The following is a 19,894-nucleotide window of genomic DNA, read 5'->3' on the forward strand; positions in this document are numbered from 1 at the left end:
CCCTGTGGAATACTACTTACCACAGACTTCCAGGCAGAATATTTTCCTTCTACTACCACTCGCTGTCTTCTGTTGGCCAGCCAATTCTGTATCCAGGCAGCTAAGTTCCCCTGTATCCCATTCCTCCTGACCTTTTGAATGAGCCTACCATGGGGAACCTTATCAAATGCCTTGCTGAAGTCCATATACACCACATCCACAGCTCGACCATCAACGTTTCTGATCACATCCTCAAAGAACCCTAAAGTTTGTGAGGCATGACCTGCCCCTCACAAAGCAGTGTTGACTGCATTTAATCAAGCCATGCTCTTCCAGATGGTCATAAATCCTATCCCTCAGAATCCTTTCTAACACCTTGCAGATGACAGACGTGAGACTTATTGGTCTGTAATTGCCGGGGATTTCCCTATTTCCTTTCTTGAAGAGAGGAATTACATTTGCCTCTCTCCAGTCCTCAGGTACGACTCCAGTGGAGAGCGAGGATGCAAAAATCTTCGCAAGTGGCGAATATAGAACAATACAACACAGAACAGGCCCTTCGGCCCACAATGTTATGCCGAACATTTGTCCTAGCTTAAGCACCCAACCATGTACCTATCCAATTGCCGGTTAAAGGTCGCCAATGATTCTGACTCTGCCACTCCCACAGGTAGCGCATTCCATGCCCCCACCACTCTCTGGGTAAAGAACCCACCCCTGACATCCCCCCTATACCTTTCACCTTAAATTTATGTCCCCTTGTAACACTCTGTTGTACCCGGGGAAAAAGTTTCTGACTGTCTACTCTATCTATTCCACTGATCATCTTATAAACCTCTATAAACCTCTATAAACCCCTCATCCTTCGCCGTTCCAATGAGAAAAGGCCTAGCACTCTCATCCTGGTAAAATCTCCTCTGCACCCTCTCCAAAGCTTCCACATCTTTCCTAAAGTGAGGTGACCTGAACTGCACACAGTACTCCAAATGTGGCCTAACCAAGGTCCTGTACAGCTGCAACATCACTTCACGACTCTTGAATTCAATCCCTCTGCTAATGAACGCTAATACACCATAGGCCTTCTTACAAGCTCTATCCACCTGAGTGGCAACTTTCAAAGAACCCTACCGTTAATCTTACTAAGAACCCTACCGTTAACCCTGTATTCCGCATTCTTATTTGTCCTTCCAAAATGGACAACCTCACACTTGACAGGGTTGAACTCCATCTGCCACTCCTCAGCCCAGCTCTGCATCATATCTAAGTCCCTTTGCAGCCGACAACAGCCCTCCTCACTATCCACAACTCCACCAATCTTCGTATCATCTGCAAATTTACTGACCCACCCTTCGACTCCCTCTTCCAAGTCATTAATATAAATTACAAACAGCAGAGGACCCAGAACTGATCTCTGCGGAACTCCACTTGTAACTGGGCTCCAGGCTGAATGTCATATTTGTACAGATAAGTGAAATCTTAACCAATCATTGGTGGCATGTACATGTACAATACTGACCACAACCAAAGTTAAAAATCACATGACACCAGGTTATAGTCCAACAGGTTCATTTGAAAATACAAGCTTTTGGAGTGTTGTTCCTTTGTCAGGTAGCTAGTAGAGCCGAATGCATAGGACACAGAATTTATAAGTGTCATACAACTGATGCAATATATTAGACAAACCTAGATGGCTGTTAAGTCTGTGATCACTTAGCATAAACAGATTTGGCAGTTGTTGGTGTTGAGTACTGATCAATCTCCAGACACAATCCTACAATGTCTTCACCTTCGACAAACAGTTCTTCATCCAGATAGATGGAACAGCCAAAGGGACCAAATTCGCAATCCGATATGCCAACATATTCATGCACAAGTTTGAACAAGACTTCTTTGCTACACAGGACCGCCAACCAACACTACACAGCAGATACATTGACAACATTTTCTTTCTCTGGACCCATGGCGAGGAATCACTGAAACAGCTACATAGTGATATCAACAGGTTTCATTCCACCATCAGACTGGCCATGGACCAGTCTCATTTCGAATCAGTCTCATTCTTACACACACACACATCTCCATCAAGGATGGACACCTCAGTATCTCACTTGAGCGCAAACCTATGGATAATCTCTCAACGCTGCCCTTCTCAATCTGCCACCCTAACTGTATTTTTTAAAAAAGCCATATACAGACACCGTTTAAATGAGGAGGAACGCCATGGACACCTGAAGGTGTTGAAGGACTGCCTCATAAGAATGGGATATGATGCTCAGCTCATCGATTGAGAGTTCCTACATGCCACAGCAACAAACCTTGATGACCTCCTCAGGAGACAGATGCAGGATATAACCGATAGGGTACGCTTCATTTTCCAGTACTTCCTGGGAGCGGAGAATCTACGCCATGACCTTCACAGTCTGCAATACATTATCGATGAGGATGAGCGTCTCACCAAGGTCTTCTCTACATCTCCACTTCTCACCTTTTAAACAACCACCAAACCTTAAACAGACCATTGTTCGCAGCTGACTGCCCAGCCCTCGGGACAACATCAACCACAAGACCATATAATCCAGTCATGGCAACCACTGCGAGATGTGTCAGGTCATTGGTATGGAAACAACCATTACACGTGGGGACACCACCCATTACATGCGTGGCATGTATTCATGTGACTTGGTCAACATTGTCTATATGATACGTTGCAGGCAAAGGATGCCCTGAGGCATGGTATATTGGCGAAACCATGCAGATGCTACAACAATGGATGAATGGATACCAGGCAACAATAGCCAGACAGGGATGTTCCCTCTCAGTAGGGGAGCACTTCAGCGGTCATTCAAGGACATTCGGCCTTGGATCTTCAGGCAAATGTACTCCAAGGCAGACTTCAGGATATGCAACAAAGCAAAAGCACTGAGCAGACACTGATAGCCAAATTCGATATCCACGAGGATGGCCTCAACTGCGATTTTGAGTTCATGTCACACTACACTACACACACACACACATACTCCCACACACAAACACATTGTCACACATTCAAATGCACACAGACTCTATCTCATATACACGCTTGCTCTCACACACGCACCCTCTCACAGGCAAGTACTGTGTCACACTGGCGCATACACACCTTTCAAGCAAGCAAACTCTCTTTCTCAGATACCCAATGGGATGAATTTACAGGTGTTTTTGCAGATACATTTTTTTTGTTCAAACCGCACACAATCTGTAGTCAGTCAGTCAGTCAGTCAATGTGGCATTTTATAAATTCCTACTTTGGAAATACCAACAGTCTCACTCCAGGTTGGGACAAGACAGACTCTAACCTCACACCTTTAATGCATTGTCTGAGCTGAGATGTAACACTCTTATATATTGATAAAACCATAAGTTATCCTGGGGTGGTAAATTCTGGGATTTACATATTAATCAATCAAACCTGCATCACTATTCCAAGTGATTACAGAATTAACAGCCATCTAGATTTGTCAGTTGTATGATGCTTTAATCTTTTTCTTACAAATTCTGCACCTATGTGTCCTGCCCCACTAGCAAACCTGATGAAGGAGCAGCACTCCGAAAGTTTATATTTTTAAATAAACCTGTTGGACTATGACCTGGAATGGTGTGATTTTTAATTTTGTCCACCCCAGTCCAACACTGCTACCTCCACATTATGGCAATCACTGCCAACACATGGCTGCTTTTCTGACTGAGCTTATTTCATCTAAAGTATCAAGAGAAAAATCACCAGGTAGTCTATGAAGAAAAGGCTTTTGTGTTAAACAAAGTGAAATTTATTAAATGGTAGTAATCAGGTTCAAGTGCATGTGTAAGATAGACATTCTCACTAAGATGCTATGATAACAGATTCCAAGGTTCCTTTCCCTACCAAACTCCTTATGGCATCATCAGATGTGTGTTTAGCATTTACCCTTTCAGACCAATATCATTTACAACATCTCCCACACCCCCTACAAAGTATTCTTTCCACTTAAGTTTTACATTCATGTACAAATAGGTAAATATATCACAAATATATCAATGTCATTTGGGTGGCATAGTGGGTCAATGATTAGCACTGCTGCCTCGCAGCACCAGAAATTTGGTTTCAATTCTATCCTTCGGCAACTGTCTGTGTGGAGTTTGCACATTTTCTCTGTGTCTGCGTAGGTTTCCTCTGGGTGATCTGGTTTCCTCCCATAGTCCAAAGATGTGCAGGTTAGGTGGATTACCCATGCTAAATTGCCCATAGCATTTGGGTCTGTATAGTCTAGGGGGGTTAGCCATGGGAAATGATGGATTACAGGGTTTAGGGTAGGGAGGTCAGGCTGGGTGAGACGTGCTTCAGAGTTTTGGGGTGTGCACTCGATGGACTGAATGGCCTGATTCCACGCTGTAGCGAATCTGTGATAGGGCCAACGTTTCCCCTTAGTGGAGAATCAATAATGAAGGAGCACCATTTTAGGGTAAGGAGCAGAAAGTTTAAAGGGGATCTGCTTGTTGTAAAAACTATGGCTCTAATTACATTTACCATTACCCCATCTCCCTCCCTCAGACAAATTGAGGATTCATGATTCTTTTAGAATGTGTTCTGTTTGGACTGGAAATATTGGTAGGTCTTCAGCCTGAGTTTGTTGCTCTCCCTCATTAACGTTTTTGTTTGAGTAACTAATTGACTTGGTATTGCTCTTCTAGAAACAGTCTGTTATTTTACTTATGCTATAAACATTCTTTTTAAATAGAAGGATGCTGTTTGTGTTTCCTGAGGCTATTTTGTTCCACTGATGTATATATCTGCCGCGTTGTCCATTCTTTGTGTTCAATTGTCATTGTGCATTTTAGGTTTTTAGAAACTAAAATGTATTTGTTACTGGCTGATCTCCTCCTCACAGGGTTTTCCTCTAGTTCTTTTTGATTTCTGCGTCCAGGAAACATTCTTCTTTCTTTGACAAAGAAGTGCTCAAGACTGTGCAACCTGTCCTGAGAGATATAACCTCAGTTCTGGCATCATCCATTTAATTTTAGTTTGCTCGAAAACAGACACTGAACCAAGAACAAACTAGTCAGGTTACTATAGAAGAAAGAACATTACAGCACATTACAGGCCCTTTGGCCCTCGATGTTGCACCGACCTGTGGAACCAACCTGAAGCCCATTTAACCTACACGATTCCATTTTCATCCATATGTTTATCCAATGACTATTTAAGTGCCCTTTAAAGTTGGTGAGTCTACTACTGTTGCAGGCAGTGCATTCCACACCCTTGCTACTCTCTGAGTAAAGAAACTACCTCTGACATCTGTTCTATATCTATTACCCCTCAATTTAAAGCTATGTCCCTTTGTACTAGCCATCACCATCTGAGGAAAAAAGCTGTCACTGTCCAACCCATCTAATCCTCTGACTATCCTATATCTGAACTAAGTCTCCCTAATGAAAACAGTTTGAAGTCCCTCAACCTTTCCTCATAAGACCTTCTGTCCATACCAGGCAACATCCTAGTAAATCTCGAAGATCAAACTAACCTACATACTCTTCATTTTACTATCATCCATGTGCCTATCTAAGAGTTGCTTAAATGTCCCTAATGTATCTGATTCTACTACCACTGCTGGCATCTCCCCTAAACCTCCTTCAATCGCCTTAAAATTATGCCCCCTCATGATAGCATTTCCGGCATGGAAAAGTTTCTGGCTATCCACTCTATGTACGCCTTTCAATATCTTGCACACCTCCAACAAGTCATCTCTCATCCTTCTTTGCTCCAATGAAAAAAACCTTTCCTCCCTCAACCTCTTACCAGTCCAGGCAGCATCCTCTGCATCCTCCCTAAAGCTTCCATATTCTTCCTATAATGAGGCAACCAGAACTGACAATATTCCAAGTGTGGTCTAACCAGAGCTTTATGGAGCTGCAACATAACCTTGTGACTCTTACATTCTATTCCCCATGCTAAGGAAAGCCAACTCACTATACACCTTCTTAACCATCAGGTTAAGGGACAGATTTCAGGGATCTATGGATGTGGACCCTAAGATCCTATGTTCCTCCACACTGCCAAGAATCCTGCGGTTAACCTTGTAATCTGAATTCAAATTTGACCTTCCAAAGTGAATCACTTCACACTTTTCCAGGTTGAACTCCATCTGCCACTTCTCAGTCCAGCTGTGCATCCTATCAATATCCCATTGCAACCCACAACAACCCTCCAGATTATCCACAACTCCACCAATCTTCGTGTCATCAGCAAACTTACTAACCCACCATTCGATTTCCTCATCCAAGTCATTTATAAAAATCGTAAAGATCAGAGGTCCCAGAACAGATCCCTGTGGAACACTATGGTCACCATGCCCAACTATTCATACTTTCTATTGACTGCCACCCTCTGTCTTTTGTGGGCCAGTCAATCTTGAACATGGGTGAGGTCCTGGAGTACTGGAGAATTCCTAATGTTGTCCTCTTCTTTAAGAAAGGAGGCAGGGATAATCTAGGTAATTACAGACCTGTCAGCCTGATGTCAGTGATAGGGAAGCTGCCAGAGAAGACACTGAGGGACAGGATATATTCCCATTTGGAAGAAAATGGGCTTATTAGTGATAGGCAACATGGTTTTGTGCAGGGAGATCATGTCTTACAAACCTAATCGAATTCTTTGAGAAGATGACAAAGCTGATTGAGGGAAGGACTGCATGGATATTAGTAAGGTGTTTGATAAAGTTCCCCATGGTAGGCTGATGGAGAAGGTGAAATTGCATGGGGTCCAATGTGTTCTCACTAGATGGATAGAGAACTGGCTGGGCAACAGGAAGCAGTAGTAGTGGAAGGGAGTTTCTCAAAATGGAGACCTGTGACCAGCGGTGTTCCACAGGGATCCGTGCTGGGACTACACTTGTTTGTGATATACATAAATAATTTGGAGGAAGGTGTCAGTTGCATGACTAGCAAGTTTTCAGATGACACTAAGATTATTGGAGTAGCAGATAGTGACGGGGGCTGTCAGAGAATACAGCAGAATATAGATAGATTGGAGAGATGGGCAGAGAAATGACAGATGGAGTTCAATCCAGGAAAATGCGAGGTGATGCATTTTGGAAGATCCAGTTCAAGAGCAAACTATACAGTAAATGGAAACATCCTAGGGAAAATTGATGTACCGAGAGATCTGAGTGTTCAGATCTATTGTTCCATGAAGATGGCAATGCAGATCAATAGAGTGGTCAAGAAGGCATACAAAATGCTTTCTTTCATTGGACGGGATATTGACTACAAGAATTGGCAGGTCATGTTACAGTTGCATCGGACTTTGGTTCGGTCACGTTTGGAATAATGCATGTGGTTCTGGCCACCACATTACCAAAAGGGTGTGGATGCTTTGGAGAGGGTGCACTAGGATGTTGCCTGATATGAAGGGCACGAGCTATGAAGAGAAGTTGAGTAACTTAGGACTATTCTCATTAGAAAGGCAAAGTTTGAAGGGAGACTTGATTGCGGTCTACAAAATAATGAGAAATATAGGCAGGGTGGATGGCAAGAAGCTTTTTCCCATAGTGGGGGATTCAGTGAGATCATGAGTTCAAAGTGAGAGGGGAAAGGTTTAGGGGAATATGCATGGAAAGTTCTTCACACAGAGGGTGTGGGTGCATAGGGCATGTTGCCAGTGAAAGTGGTAGGGGATGGGAAATGATAGTGTCATTTAAAATGTATCTATGAATGGGCAGGGAGCAAAGAGATACCCACCCTTAGAAAATAGTTGGCAGGTGTAGATAGAGAATCTGGATTGGTGCAGGCTTGGAGGGCCGAAGGGCCTGTTCCTGTGCTGTAATTTACTTTGTCCTTTGTTCTCCTTTGTCCTCACTAACAACAAAGTTGATTATAACTTCTGATCCTGCATCCAAGGAAGATGGCTGTTTAATCTTTACAAGAGGTTTCTGAATATATTATAATGACTGAACATAATGAAATTAGAATAGTTTAACATTCTTTTTAAAAGCTCCCAATCTTTGCAAGTTCATGCAGTAATATACAGCAGTTACTGCACTGCATAAAAATCAGGTCATTCTCTTTTGCATTTCCCCCCATGTTTATATCTTACTGAAGCTATCTGATACTAAGGTCATAAGTAGGAGCAGGAGAAGGAATTCAGCCCCTCAAGTCTGGTCAGCCATTTGATAAGATCGTGGCTGATTTGATTGAGCTGCAACTCCACTTCCTGCCTGCTCCCTTATTCTTGAGCTCCTTTGCAGATCAAAACATTCTCTAAATTAGCCATGAACATTCAATGAGCCTCAGCTGCAAATTCCAAGTACTAACAACACAAAGAGTAGAATTTTTCATCTGTCTTTAATGGGAGATCCCTTCGTTTCAAACTGTACCTCATTGTGGGCAGCATGGTGCCTCAGTGGTAAGCACTGCTGCCTCACAGCAACAGGACTTGAGTTTGATCCCACCTTTGAGTGACTGTTTATCTTTGTGGAGTTTGCATATTCTCCCAGTGTCTGTGGGTTTCCTCCAGGTGCTCCAGTTTTCTCCCAAGATCCAAGGGTGTGCAGATTAGGTGGATTGGCCATGCTAAATTGTCCATTGTGTCCAGGGATGTATAGGTTGAATGTATTAGCCATGGGAAATGCAGAATTATGGGGATAGGGTTGGGGGTGGGTCTGGGTTGGATGCTCTGCAGAGGGTCGGGATGTGCCAACTGCCCTCCTTCCAAACTTTAGATATTCTGTGATTCATTTACTGTCTGGAGGCCACATATTGGCAATGACAATGGCCTGCAGGCTTAGATTCTTGACAAAAATTTTAACCATTTGTCTGAGGCTTGGCTTTGTTTTGGGGTTTTGGTGTGGACTGATGTTGAGTCCCTCTATTCATTATATGTCCTGAGTAATGGTCTGAAATTGCCTTCACTCAACTTGTGTTTCTGTAGCTCAACTGCCATGTAACTTGTAAGCTCCATTTACCTCATTTCCTAATGACAGAACCAATTGTAGTGCCTGTTTGAAAACCAATTGGGCCTCAGCTAGTAGGTGCTTTTGCATGGTCACATGGTTGATCCCACTTATCACATATTCTCTCAGCACCTCACTTAGGATTAAACCAACATCACATGACTCTGCCAGTCCTCTTAACCTGATGAAAAATCCTAATACAAATTCCCCTGATTCTAAAAGTGTTGAGTAAGATCTAATAGTATCTTTGAATTATAGGAGGCTTGGGGTCTTAATATTCCTTAGCTATATCCATCAACTAATGAACAGTTTTAGTATCTGGTGCCTTGGAAAGTTAGGCTTCTAATTATCAAGAAAGCTATGCGTCTTCATGCTGTCAGAGAGTTGCTATTGCGTTTTGTCTGCCCAAATGTCATTTGTCTAGAAAAAAATAACATTTTCTTTCCACATCATGGGCCCAATCTTGGATGGCAGGATCAAACAGGTCAAGTTTCTCAAATAGAGCAGGAGAATTGGCGTTTCAGGCATAAGTCCTTCATCAGGACTGAAGCTTGTGGTCCGGGGCTGAGAGATAAATGGGAGAGGACTTGGAGTTGGAGGGAGGGAAGGTAGATGAGAAAGCGATAATTGGATGAAGGTAAGGGAGAAGGTGATAGGTCAGGGGGGGAGTGATAGATAGGTCTCGAGGGCGGTGCCAAGTTGGAGGGATAATGTCGGGGAGAGGAAATGAGGAAGCTGTTGAAATCCACATTTATCCCGTGTGGTTGCGGGGACCCAAGGCGGAATATGAGTCATTCTTCCTCCAGGCATTGGGTGATAATGGTTTGGTAGTGGAGGAGGCCCAGGACCTGTATGTCCTTGATGGAGTGAGAGGGGAAGTTGAAGTGTTCAGCCATGGTGCAGTGGGGTTTGTGGATGTGGGTGTCCCAGAGATGTTCTCCGTAATGATCTGTGTCCTGTCTCCCCGATATAGAGGAGACCGACCACACTGGGTGAAATGGATGCCATAGATGATGATGGTGGAGGTACAGGCAAATTTCTCATGGATGTGGAAGGATCCCTTGGGGCCTTGGATGGAGGTGAGGGGAATGGTCTGGGCACAGGTTTTGCATTTCCTGTGGTGAAAGGTGCCAGGAGCGGGATGTGGGCTGGTGGGGGGCATGGACCTGACCAGGGAGTCACAGTGGGAATGGTCTCTCCAGAATGCTGTTAGGGTTAGGGAGGGAAATATACCTTTGGTGGTGGGGTCCATTTGGAAATGGTGGAAGTGGCAGAGTATGATGCGATGGATGCAGAGGTTGGTGGAGTGGAAGGTGAGGACTGGGGGGTTCTGTCCTTGTTGTGTTGGGAGGGTTGGGGTTCCGGGGTGGTGGTGCATGTAGTGGAGGAGGTGCACTGGACGGCATCGTCAACCGTGTGGGAAGGGAAGTTGCGATCATGGACTTTCTGAGGTGGAATTAGTCATCCAGGGAACAAATGTGACATAGGCGGAGGAATTGGGAATAAGGGATGTCATTTTTACAGGAGGTAGGGTGGGAGGAGATGTAGTCTAGGTAGCTGTGTGAGTCGGTGAGCTTGTAGATGTCTGTAGTTAGTCGGTTGCTGGAGATGGTGATGGAGAGGTCCAGGAAGAGGGAGGGAGGTTGCCAAAATGGTCTAGGTGAATTTGAGGTTGGGGTGAAAGGAGTTGGTAAAGTTGATGAACTGTTCAACCTCCTTGTCAGAGCACGATGTGATGCCAGTACAGTCATCGATGTAGTGGAGGAACAGATTGGAGGTGGTGTCTGTCTAACTGTGGAAGATGGACTGTTCCACATATCCGACAAACAGGCAGGCGTTGCTGGATCCCATGTGGATGCCCATGGCTACCCCTTTGGTTTGTAGGAAGTGGGAGGATTGGAAGGAGAGGTTGTTGAGGGTGAGGACCAGTTAGCCAGGCGGATGAGGATGTTGGTGCAAGGGTACTGGTTGGGACGGTGTGAGAGCAAGAAACAGAGGGCTTGAAGACCTTCACTGTGGTGGATTGATGTGTACAGGGACTGGATGTCCATAGTGAAGATGAGGTGTTGGGAGCTAGGGAAACTAAAATCTTGGAGGAGGTGAAGGGCATGAGTGGTGATACGATTGGAGGTGGGGAGTTCATGGACTAAGGGGGGGGCAGGATGGTGTCGAGGTAGGAAGAGATTAGTTCAGTGGGATAGACGTAGGCTGAGACAATGGGTTGAACGGGGCAGTCAGATTTGGGAATCTTCAGTAGGAGGTAGAATTAGGCAGTGTGGGGTTCATGGACAATGAGGTTGAAGACCATGGGTGGGAAATCCCCAGATGTGACGAAGTTGCGGATTGTCTGGGAGATGATGGTTTGGTGATGGGAGGTGTGGTCGTGATCAAGAGAGCAGTAGGACGAGGTGTCTGCGAGTTGGCGTCTGGTTTCAGTGGTGTAGAGGTCAGTGCGCCACACTTCTACTGCCTACTGTATATCAATAGAAAATATAGAAGAGAATAGAATACGCTTTCATTGTCACATGTGCTCTGTTGTAGGAGTACAGTGAAAAACTTTTATTATGGCAACATCTTAGGTACAAGTACTTAAGTATAATTCTTGGAAATAGCAGAGAAATTAAAGTAGTTGTGTTACTTTACAGAGTTGAAAAGTACATTTAAAAATAGGACACCATTAAAGGGTTGACATTAAAGGTAGGAAATTTCAAATAGACATTACATTGTAGCAGCTCAGAGCAGGGCCTCCATAGGTGGACTGACTGCCTGTGCGAGATCCTCGTCCAACAGCTGCTCCCACTCCACTCCAAGCCCCAGTTTGCTCCATACTAACACTAATCGTGATCCAAGCTAAGTTCCAGGACTGCCTCCCCTGCAATGATCTCTGCCCAGAACTCGCTGCTCTGGGGCTGCTTCATAACTGGTTTTATATAGACTTTTAAAATAATTTTGGCCATTGTGAACTAAGCAGGTAATAAAATTACCATTTTCAGGTATATTCTCAGAACAGCATCTGTTAACCCTTGTAAATGTTTCACTGAATATTTTTACAAGTGAAAGAACAAACAATTGCACTTAACAATACAGTTGAAATTGTTCTAAGTTGTAATTTTTTAAAAGAGTATAATCTTAATCTTATCTTCTCTTCAGAAAAATCCTACAATTTTAACCCCAGTTTATGCTATGATATATTGCATTCCCAGTGGATGTTCTGTAATATGTGGAAATTTATTTCATTTATGCATGTCAGAATTTGAAGTGTGCAAATTCCGTCCAATGTTACAGCAACAACTGTACTTCAAAGCACTTCATTGGGTGTAAAGTGCTTTGGGATGTCCGGAGGTCTCGAAATGTATAAATTCCTTTTTCTTAATAGAAAAATATACACCAATCAAGTAGTGGCAGTAAGTCATGCAGATGGATACAGGACGTTGCAAAGGGAAATAAATTAACTGGAAAAGAAAAGAAATATCAAATGTTGAAAAAATTAGAAACTCAGGGCATCAAAGATTTTCAACTTCAAGATCATTTAAAATGAGGGAGTGGATATTAAATTTGATAAAGTATTGGTCTTCATTAAGTAAGAGCTCGAATGTGATGAGAAGGAGTTATGCCTCAGCTGTGCAGAACTTTGTTTAAACTGCACCTGGAATAGTGCATTAGGTTCAGGACATAAGTTTAGAAGATTAAGAAATGGTTGATTCAGTCAGCTGCTTAAAATATTCACAACATTTGCTAATATACAATTAGAGAAATTCATATTTCTGCTGAAGGGGGAAATTAAGCACATGGGGACATTAACTTGCCTTCTAAATTATCAGATTCAAAGCAAAACCAAAAGAGCACTTTTTCCACAGAATCATTAATGGAAGTGGTTGTTGCTTTGCTCACTGAGCTGCTGAATTGTCATGCAGACGATTCATCACTGTGCTCGGTAACATCATCAATGGGCCCATTGTGAAGCGTTGTCATTCTACTCCATTGATATTTATATGATCTCGTCTGTTTCGGTGGATGTTGTCATTTAGGGTTTTCTCTTGTGACGATGCTGTTCCTTTTAACAAGGTTATGTTGTCCTTGGCTTTTCTTTCAGACCGGTCGTAAAAGACAGTGTTTGAAAAGTCTACATTCAAAGGGTTTTAGGGCCAGTTTGACCATAGCTAACACATACTGCCTCTGGCAAAAAGGCTTCTAAATTTAAAAAAAAACACTTGTACAATGAAAGGGGAATGGCCAGTTCTCCCAGCTCAGCTTTTCTCTGGCTTGGTTTGGCTATTCACTGAAAGCAGTCAGGTTGTGAAATTGTTGGATCCAAAGAAGCAGGTCCATGCTGATCCTGACATCTCTTGTGTAAGACCCTGTGTTTGATTTTACCTTTTGTGTCAATGGGTGTTTGTGGGGATTATTGCGAGTATAGGGAACAACATCATTAAGTTGGGATAATCTGTTGGGTTTTCAGATAGATTGCTATTCTAATCTTTTGTTTGTGTTACATTTTGTAATCTTGTAAATAATACTGTTTTGTTTAAAACTTAAGTGGTTTGACCAGGTGCCCTGGAATATCGGTGTTACACCAACATAAAACAACTAGCAAAGTTAGGGTCTGGGTCACTTTCTTGAAATAATTTGATGGGTGGGGCGGGGGGTTAGGAGCGGTCTGGCCTGCTCTATAACTCTGTAGTGTTTTGTATATAGAGTCTATTTCTACATGTTTGTGGTTGGCATTCAGGGTTGAAAACCAGGCTTCTCGGAATTCCCGTGCATGTCTCTGGTTAGCTTGTCCTAGGATGGTTACATTGTCCTGGTCAAATTGATGGCCCTCATTATCTATCTATATTGAGATGAGGGAGAGTTGGTCTTGCTGTTTTGTCACTAGTTAATGTTCATGCATCTGGATTGCTAGTTTCCTGCCAGTCTGTCCGATGTCGTGTTTATGGCAGTTGATACACAGGATTTTGTATATTATGTTGGTCCTGCATGTTGTGGGTAGTTGGCATCCTGTGGCTGTGGATTGGTGTGCTACCATGATTCACAGTGGTCGTAGGAGTCTGCTTGTCATTTCTGATATGTTCTTGATTATAGGGGAGGGTGACCAGTGGATCAGGGCATACGGTGTCCTCTTAGCATTGACTGTCTGATAGGTAGCGGCAGATGAAGCTATTGGTATACCTGTTGTTCCTGAAGATCTTGTGTAGGTGTTCTTGAGTACTACACAAAAATGAGGAAGAAAACATACTCAAAGTCTTCGGAAACAATGGATACCCCAACAGTTTCATCCACTGATACCTGTCGGTTAATTAACACTCAGAGAACACTATGCCCTGATTCACCAATTACCCATTAGCAAGAAATTATCAGAATTGACAACTAGACTCCTACAACCACTGACATAATGCTCGCACACCAAACCATAGTTACAAAGATGAAATACCCCATACCCACAACATGCAGGACCAAGTTTGCAGATGACACCAAAATTGGAGGTGTAGTGGACAGCGAAGAGGGTTATCTCATATTACTACAGGATCTGGACCAGATGGGCCAATGGGCTGAGAAGTGGCAGATGGAGTTTAATTCAGATAAATGTGAGGTGCTGCATTTTGGGAAAGCAAATCTTAGCAGGACTTATACACCCAATGGTAAGGCCCTAGGGAGTGTTGCTGAACAAAGAGACCTTGGAGTGCAGGTTCATAGCTCCTTGAAAGTGGAGTCACAGGTAGATAGGATAGTGAAGAAAGTGTTTGGTATGCTTTCCTTTATTGGTCAGAGTATTGAGTACACGGGTTGGGAGGTCAAGATGCAGCTGTACAGGACATTGGTTAGGGCACTGTTGGAATATTGTGTGCAGTTCTGGTCTCCGTCCTATCGGAAAGATGTTGTGAAACTTGAAAGGGTTCAGAAAAGATTTACAAGGATGTTGCCAGGATTGGAGATTTTGAGCTATAGGGAGAGGCTGAACAGGCTGGGGCTGTTTTCCCTGGAGTGTTGGAGACTGAGGGGTGACTTTATAGAGGTTTACAAAATTATGAGGGGCATGGATAGGGTAAATAGGCAAAGTCTTTTCCCTGGGGTGGGGTGGGGGAGCCCAGAACTAGAGGGCGTAGGTTTAGGGTGAGAGGGGAAAGATATAAAAGAAATCTACGGGGCAACTTTTTCACGCAGAGGGTGGTACGTTAATGGAACGAGCTGCCAGAGGAAGTGGTGGAGGCTGGTACAATTGCAATATTTAAGAGGCATTTGGATGGGTATATGAATAGGAAGGGTTTGGAGGGATATGTGCCGGGTGCTGGCAGGTGGGACGAGATTAGGTTGGGATATCTGGTCGGCATGGATGGGTTGGACCGAAGGGTCTGTTTCTATGCTGTACATCTCTATGACTCTATGACTGCCATAAACAATACATTGGTGAGACTGGCAGAAAACTAGCAGTCCAGATACATGAACACCAACTAGCAACAAAACAGCATGACCAACTCTCCCTCATCTCAATACACGCAGACAATGGGGGACATCGCTTTGACTGGGACAACGTATATCTATCCTAGGACAAGCAGACCAGAGACATGTGTGGGAATTCCTAGAGGTCTGGTTCTTCAATGCGAAATGTCTTCCACAAGCATGTAGAAATAGATCCCATACACAAACAACTACAGAGATAAATCCAAATGTCATCACCCATCTTAAAAGTCCATATCATATAAATCTCAAGCAGAGTAAAACAACAATACTTCACAGAAGTTGCACTGATGTTACCTAGCATGGTGATGAAATGTCAGCATGACAAATCACCAGCTTGGTGAGCAAACCAAAAACTACATCAACAACAGCATCCACAACCCAAATTACATATTTTAGCAAAAACGTTAATAGAAATTTGGAACTTGTCCCCAGAATGTTGTGAATCATGTGCAATTAAAAATTTTCAAGATTATCAATGTACATTTGTTATGTAAAAAAAAACCCAGACAAAGTTGATATGTGCTTATGAGGCAAAATCGTATTGAATGGAACAGAGGGCTGAATGCTTACTCCACCTCCTATGTTTCTAATTGGGCTTATAATTTACCTTATGCAGAATGTAAGATGCAATATCTAAAAATATGCACTTTAAGTTCAGTCCTTTTACTTGCAAAAATAAAGTCTGCTGCTAGTTCTGTCCTTTCAACATTGGTTTTTCTTCCAGTTGTTACAACTCGGGATAAACCCCACACAGAAAAGCTTCACCTCATGCCATCATCTATTAAATTTTGAGTGGCAAAGAACTATCCCAAATACCACTATTTAATGAAAAAATTTAACAATTTTGTTTTTTTAAGTCCAAAAGAGAACATTAAACAACAACAATTTACAACTCTTTTGTCTTAAACCAATTTCTATCTTCCACTCTATAATATTGGTCTGTTAAATTCCCTCTTAATTTTACTCACTTTCAAACACAATTGTCATCTTGGATGTTGAACTTTCTCTGCAGATTTCTCTAGGTTGGCTTTGGTATTGTGCTGCACAAATTTCTTATGGACAAGCAGCTTTCAGAGAGTTATCCAACTGGCCTTATGTTGATGCTTGGCTGCTCTTTGCTGTTTTCCCCCTAACTGTTCAAAATGTCCAATTTTATACCCCAAAACATCGGATCCTTTCATTGGTTTGATGTCATCCAAAAGAGTAAAATTTAAATTTGATTGGATTTTGTTTTCTGGAGCATAATTTAAACTGACTGGCTGAACATGATTTTGTTTTGTACCACGATAACGCAGCTCTAGGCTATTTGTTTCAACCAAATGTTACATTTATAAATTTTTGAGCACACTCGGTGCCTCTCTAGTTCTGTGCCAGCTTCCACTCTCTCTTAAAGGTACAGTAAACATCTACACCTTCATAACACCATCTCCAATCTTCTTTTCCCAGTTCAGACTGAACTCCTATAGTACTTTCTCTCAATCCATTTCCATTAAATTTTCAGTCTTAAGATGGGTTTGCTAAAGCAGTCAATACCATTGAATCCTTAATTATCTTGATGATGCCTCAGTCCTCCCTCACTCCTTGAGCTGTTTAGGAAATTGCTCTCATTTTTGACTGAGTAATTCAAAAAGGTAACTGCACGACTCTGAATTTATTTTCAACTATTAACACTGGTTGTTTATTTCCTCTTCTTCAGCAATCCTGTTTGCCATATCTGTTTTTGGGCCTGCTTTTGGCTACTTACTAGGATCGGTGATGTTACGGCTATTTGTGGATTTGGACAAAGTGAACCCAGGTAAGAGGAATCTAATGAAAGGTTGCAGGAATTGGAATGAGGGCCAGGGCGATTCTCTTTGACTATGACATCCTTGATAAGGGTTGTTAACCTGGACCAATCAGGGAACTCACATCCAAATCATTTATATAAGAGGTATAGTTTGCAGATGACACCAAAATTCGAGTTGTAATAGACAACGAAGGAGGTTACCTCAGATTATAACGGGATCTTGATCAGATGGGCCAATGGGCTGAGGGAAGTGGCAGATGGAGGTTAATTCAGATAAATGCGAGGTGCTGCATTTTGGGAAAGCAAATCTTATCAGCACTTATACACTTAATGGTAAGGTCCCCGGGAGTGTTGCTGAACAAAGAGACCTTGGAGTGCAAGTTCATAGCTCCTTGAAAGTGGAGTCGCAGGTAGATAGGATAGTGAAGAAGGCGTTTGGTATGCTTTCCGTTATTGGTCAGAGTATTGAGTACAGGAGTTGGGAGGTCATGTTGCGGCTGTACAGGACATTGGTTAGGCCACTGTTAGAATAGTGCGTGCAATTCTGGTTCAGAAAAGATTTACAAGGATGTTGTCAGGATGTGAGCTATGGGGAGAGGCTGAACAGGCTGGGGCTGTTTTCCCTGGAGTGTCGGAAGCTGAGGGGTGACTTATAGAGGTTTATAAAATTATGAGAGGCATGGATAGGATAAATAGACAAAATCTTTTTCCTGGGGTGGAGGAGTCCAGAACTAGAGGGCATAGGTTTACAGTGAGAGGGGAAAGATATAAAAGAGACCTAAGAGGCAACCTTTTCACATAGAGCGTGGTATATGTACTAAATAAGCTGCTGGCGGTGGGGTTGGGGGTGGGGAGGGGGGCGGGGGGATTGTGGGTGGGAGGCTCGAACGATTGCAACGTTTAAAAGGCATCTGGATAGATATATGAATAGGAAGGTTTCGGAGGGATATGGGCTGGGTGCTGGCAGGTGAGACTAGATTGGGTTGGGATATCTGATTGGCGTGGACAGGCTGGACCGAAGGGTCTGTTTCCGTGCTATACATCTCTATGACTCTATGACTCTAATCTACCTGTGTCTTAAGAATATTCAAAACTCTGGGTGAGGAGAAAGTGAGGACTGCAGATGCTGGAGATGAGAGTCAAAGAGTGTGGTGCTGGAAGAGCACAGCCGGTCAGGCAGCATCCGTGGAGCAGGAGAATCGATGTTTCAGTCATAAGCCCTTCATCAGGAATTGAAGGGCTTATGCCCAAAACATCAATTCTCCTGCTCTCGGATGCTGCCTGACTGGCTGTGCTTTTCCAGCACCACACTCTTCGACTCTCTTTTCTGTTTTAAATGTGTGATGCCCGAGTTCTAATAACTGTGTCTCCTTGTTTTGTTCCTATCGCCAGCTACAATTGATTTGACACCCAGCGACCCTCGCTGGATTGGTGCCTGGTGGCTGGGGTTGTTAGTATCAAGCAGCATTCTGGCCATCACCTCTATCCCTTATTTTTTTTTCCCTAGAGAAATGACACCTCAAAAGGTAAGAATCCACATTTCTATTACCTTCTTTTTTGTTTAATGACTATTTAATCTCCATTGATGACACAGGGAGCTTTATATGTCCAAATATTGATGTTGGTGTTGGAGAAAGCAGTTGCCAATTTATGATGAACAGCAACTAAATCAGCAGTGAAAAGTGCCCAGGTGTGACATGTCAAAAATAAAGCCGGACAAATTCAATCCTTACACTGTCTATTAGCCTTTTCCAGCAATCAGGAAAAGTGATGGAAAGTGTCATTGACTGTGTGATACAGAGGCATTTACTTAGGAATTACCTTCTCGTTATATTTATTTGGGCTTCTCCAGAGCCACTCTGTTCCACATCTTATTAGAGTTCAAGACGTGAAGCAAGAATAGTGGCCAATCACTAGGCACTGTGGCTTGGGGGAGCTAGAACCACCAGCATCCTGATTCCCCCCAATTAAATTTTTTGATAAGTGCAATTTATGTTGGGGTTTCAAGAGGAATTCTTGCTACGAGGCCTCATGAGGTTTCTCGCCATATCTTACCAACTAGACATCATTAACTACCTATCCCACTCCAGTGACATCCCTCATGCCTGATTCTATCTGCATCTTACCATGCGTCATTCCTACAACATGCCATTCATACAACATGCCATTCACTAGCTATCGGACAAATAACTGGCATTCTTGGCATCTGTGTCATCTTTAAAAAGCTGCTATGTACCTGGGCAAACGTTGGCAATCTGGTGTCACCCCTCACTGGGGTAATTTAATGATACAGAGGCCACAAAACCCACAATACATAGTGGCATGGCTGACCTTCCCTCACAATTACAGCCACATTCTCTCACCCTCTTCACTGTTTAAACGCCAGGCCACACAGTTTACCTGTCCTCAGCTACATTGCATCCAAACACCCTCTCTGAGTCACTGTGACTCTGCCTTCAATGCCCACTGTAGACCCACCTCTTTTCATTGTCCAATAAAGGAATATCACATACAATTTCAAACATGCGCTTTTATTTACAGCCAGCTCAAAAGGGAACATAAACAAAAAAACATTTATAGACTGTAATTTGCAGCCTTCTCCTCATATTCCTGTACCTTAGCGTCTAGCAAATCACTTCTTCTCCTGTTTAAGTTATGCAGAGGATAGCATGCCAGGAAGATGCAACATACTCTATCCAGACTATAT

The 19,894-nt window shown here is 43.0% G+C and overlaps 1 protein-coding gene across 4 annotated transcripts in view; it reads left to right on the forward strand.

The window, feature by feature from the left end:
- Positions 1 to 19,894, forward strand: part of slco2a1 (solute carrier organic anion transporter family, member 2A1) — a 151,455-nt gene that overhangs the window by 55,415 nt on the left and 76,146 nt on the right. For all 4 annotated transcript variants that reach the window (XM_087993914.1, XM_087993915.1, XM_087993917.1 and 1 more), the window contains 2 exons: positions 17,098 to 17,196; positions 18,580 to 18,713. In XM_087993914.1, coding sequence (XP_087850040.1) covers positions 17,098 to 17,196; positions 18,580 to 18,713 — 233 coding nt within the window. The remainder of the gene's footprint in view (positions 1 to 17,097; positions 17,197 to 18,579; positions 18,714 to 19,894) is intronic.

The sequence above is a fragment of the Chiloscyllium plagiosum genome, unplaced genomic scaffold (genome assembly GCF_037043375.1).
Source record: "Chiloscyllium plagiosum isolate Xiang-an unplaced genomic scaffold, Cpla_swu_hap1 HiC_scaffold_13, whole genome shotgun sequence".
Classification (NCBI taxonomy): Eukaryota; Metazoa; Chordata; class Chondrichthyes; order Orectolobiformes; family Hemiscylliidae; genus Chiloscyllium; species Chiloscyllium plagiosum.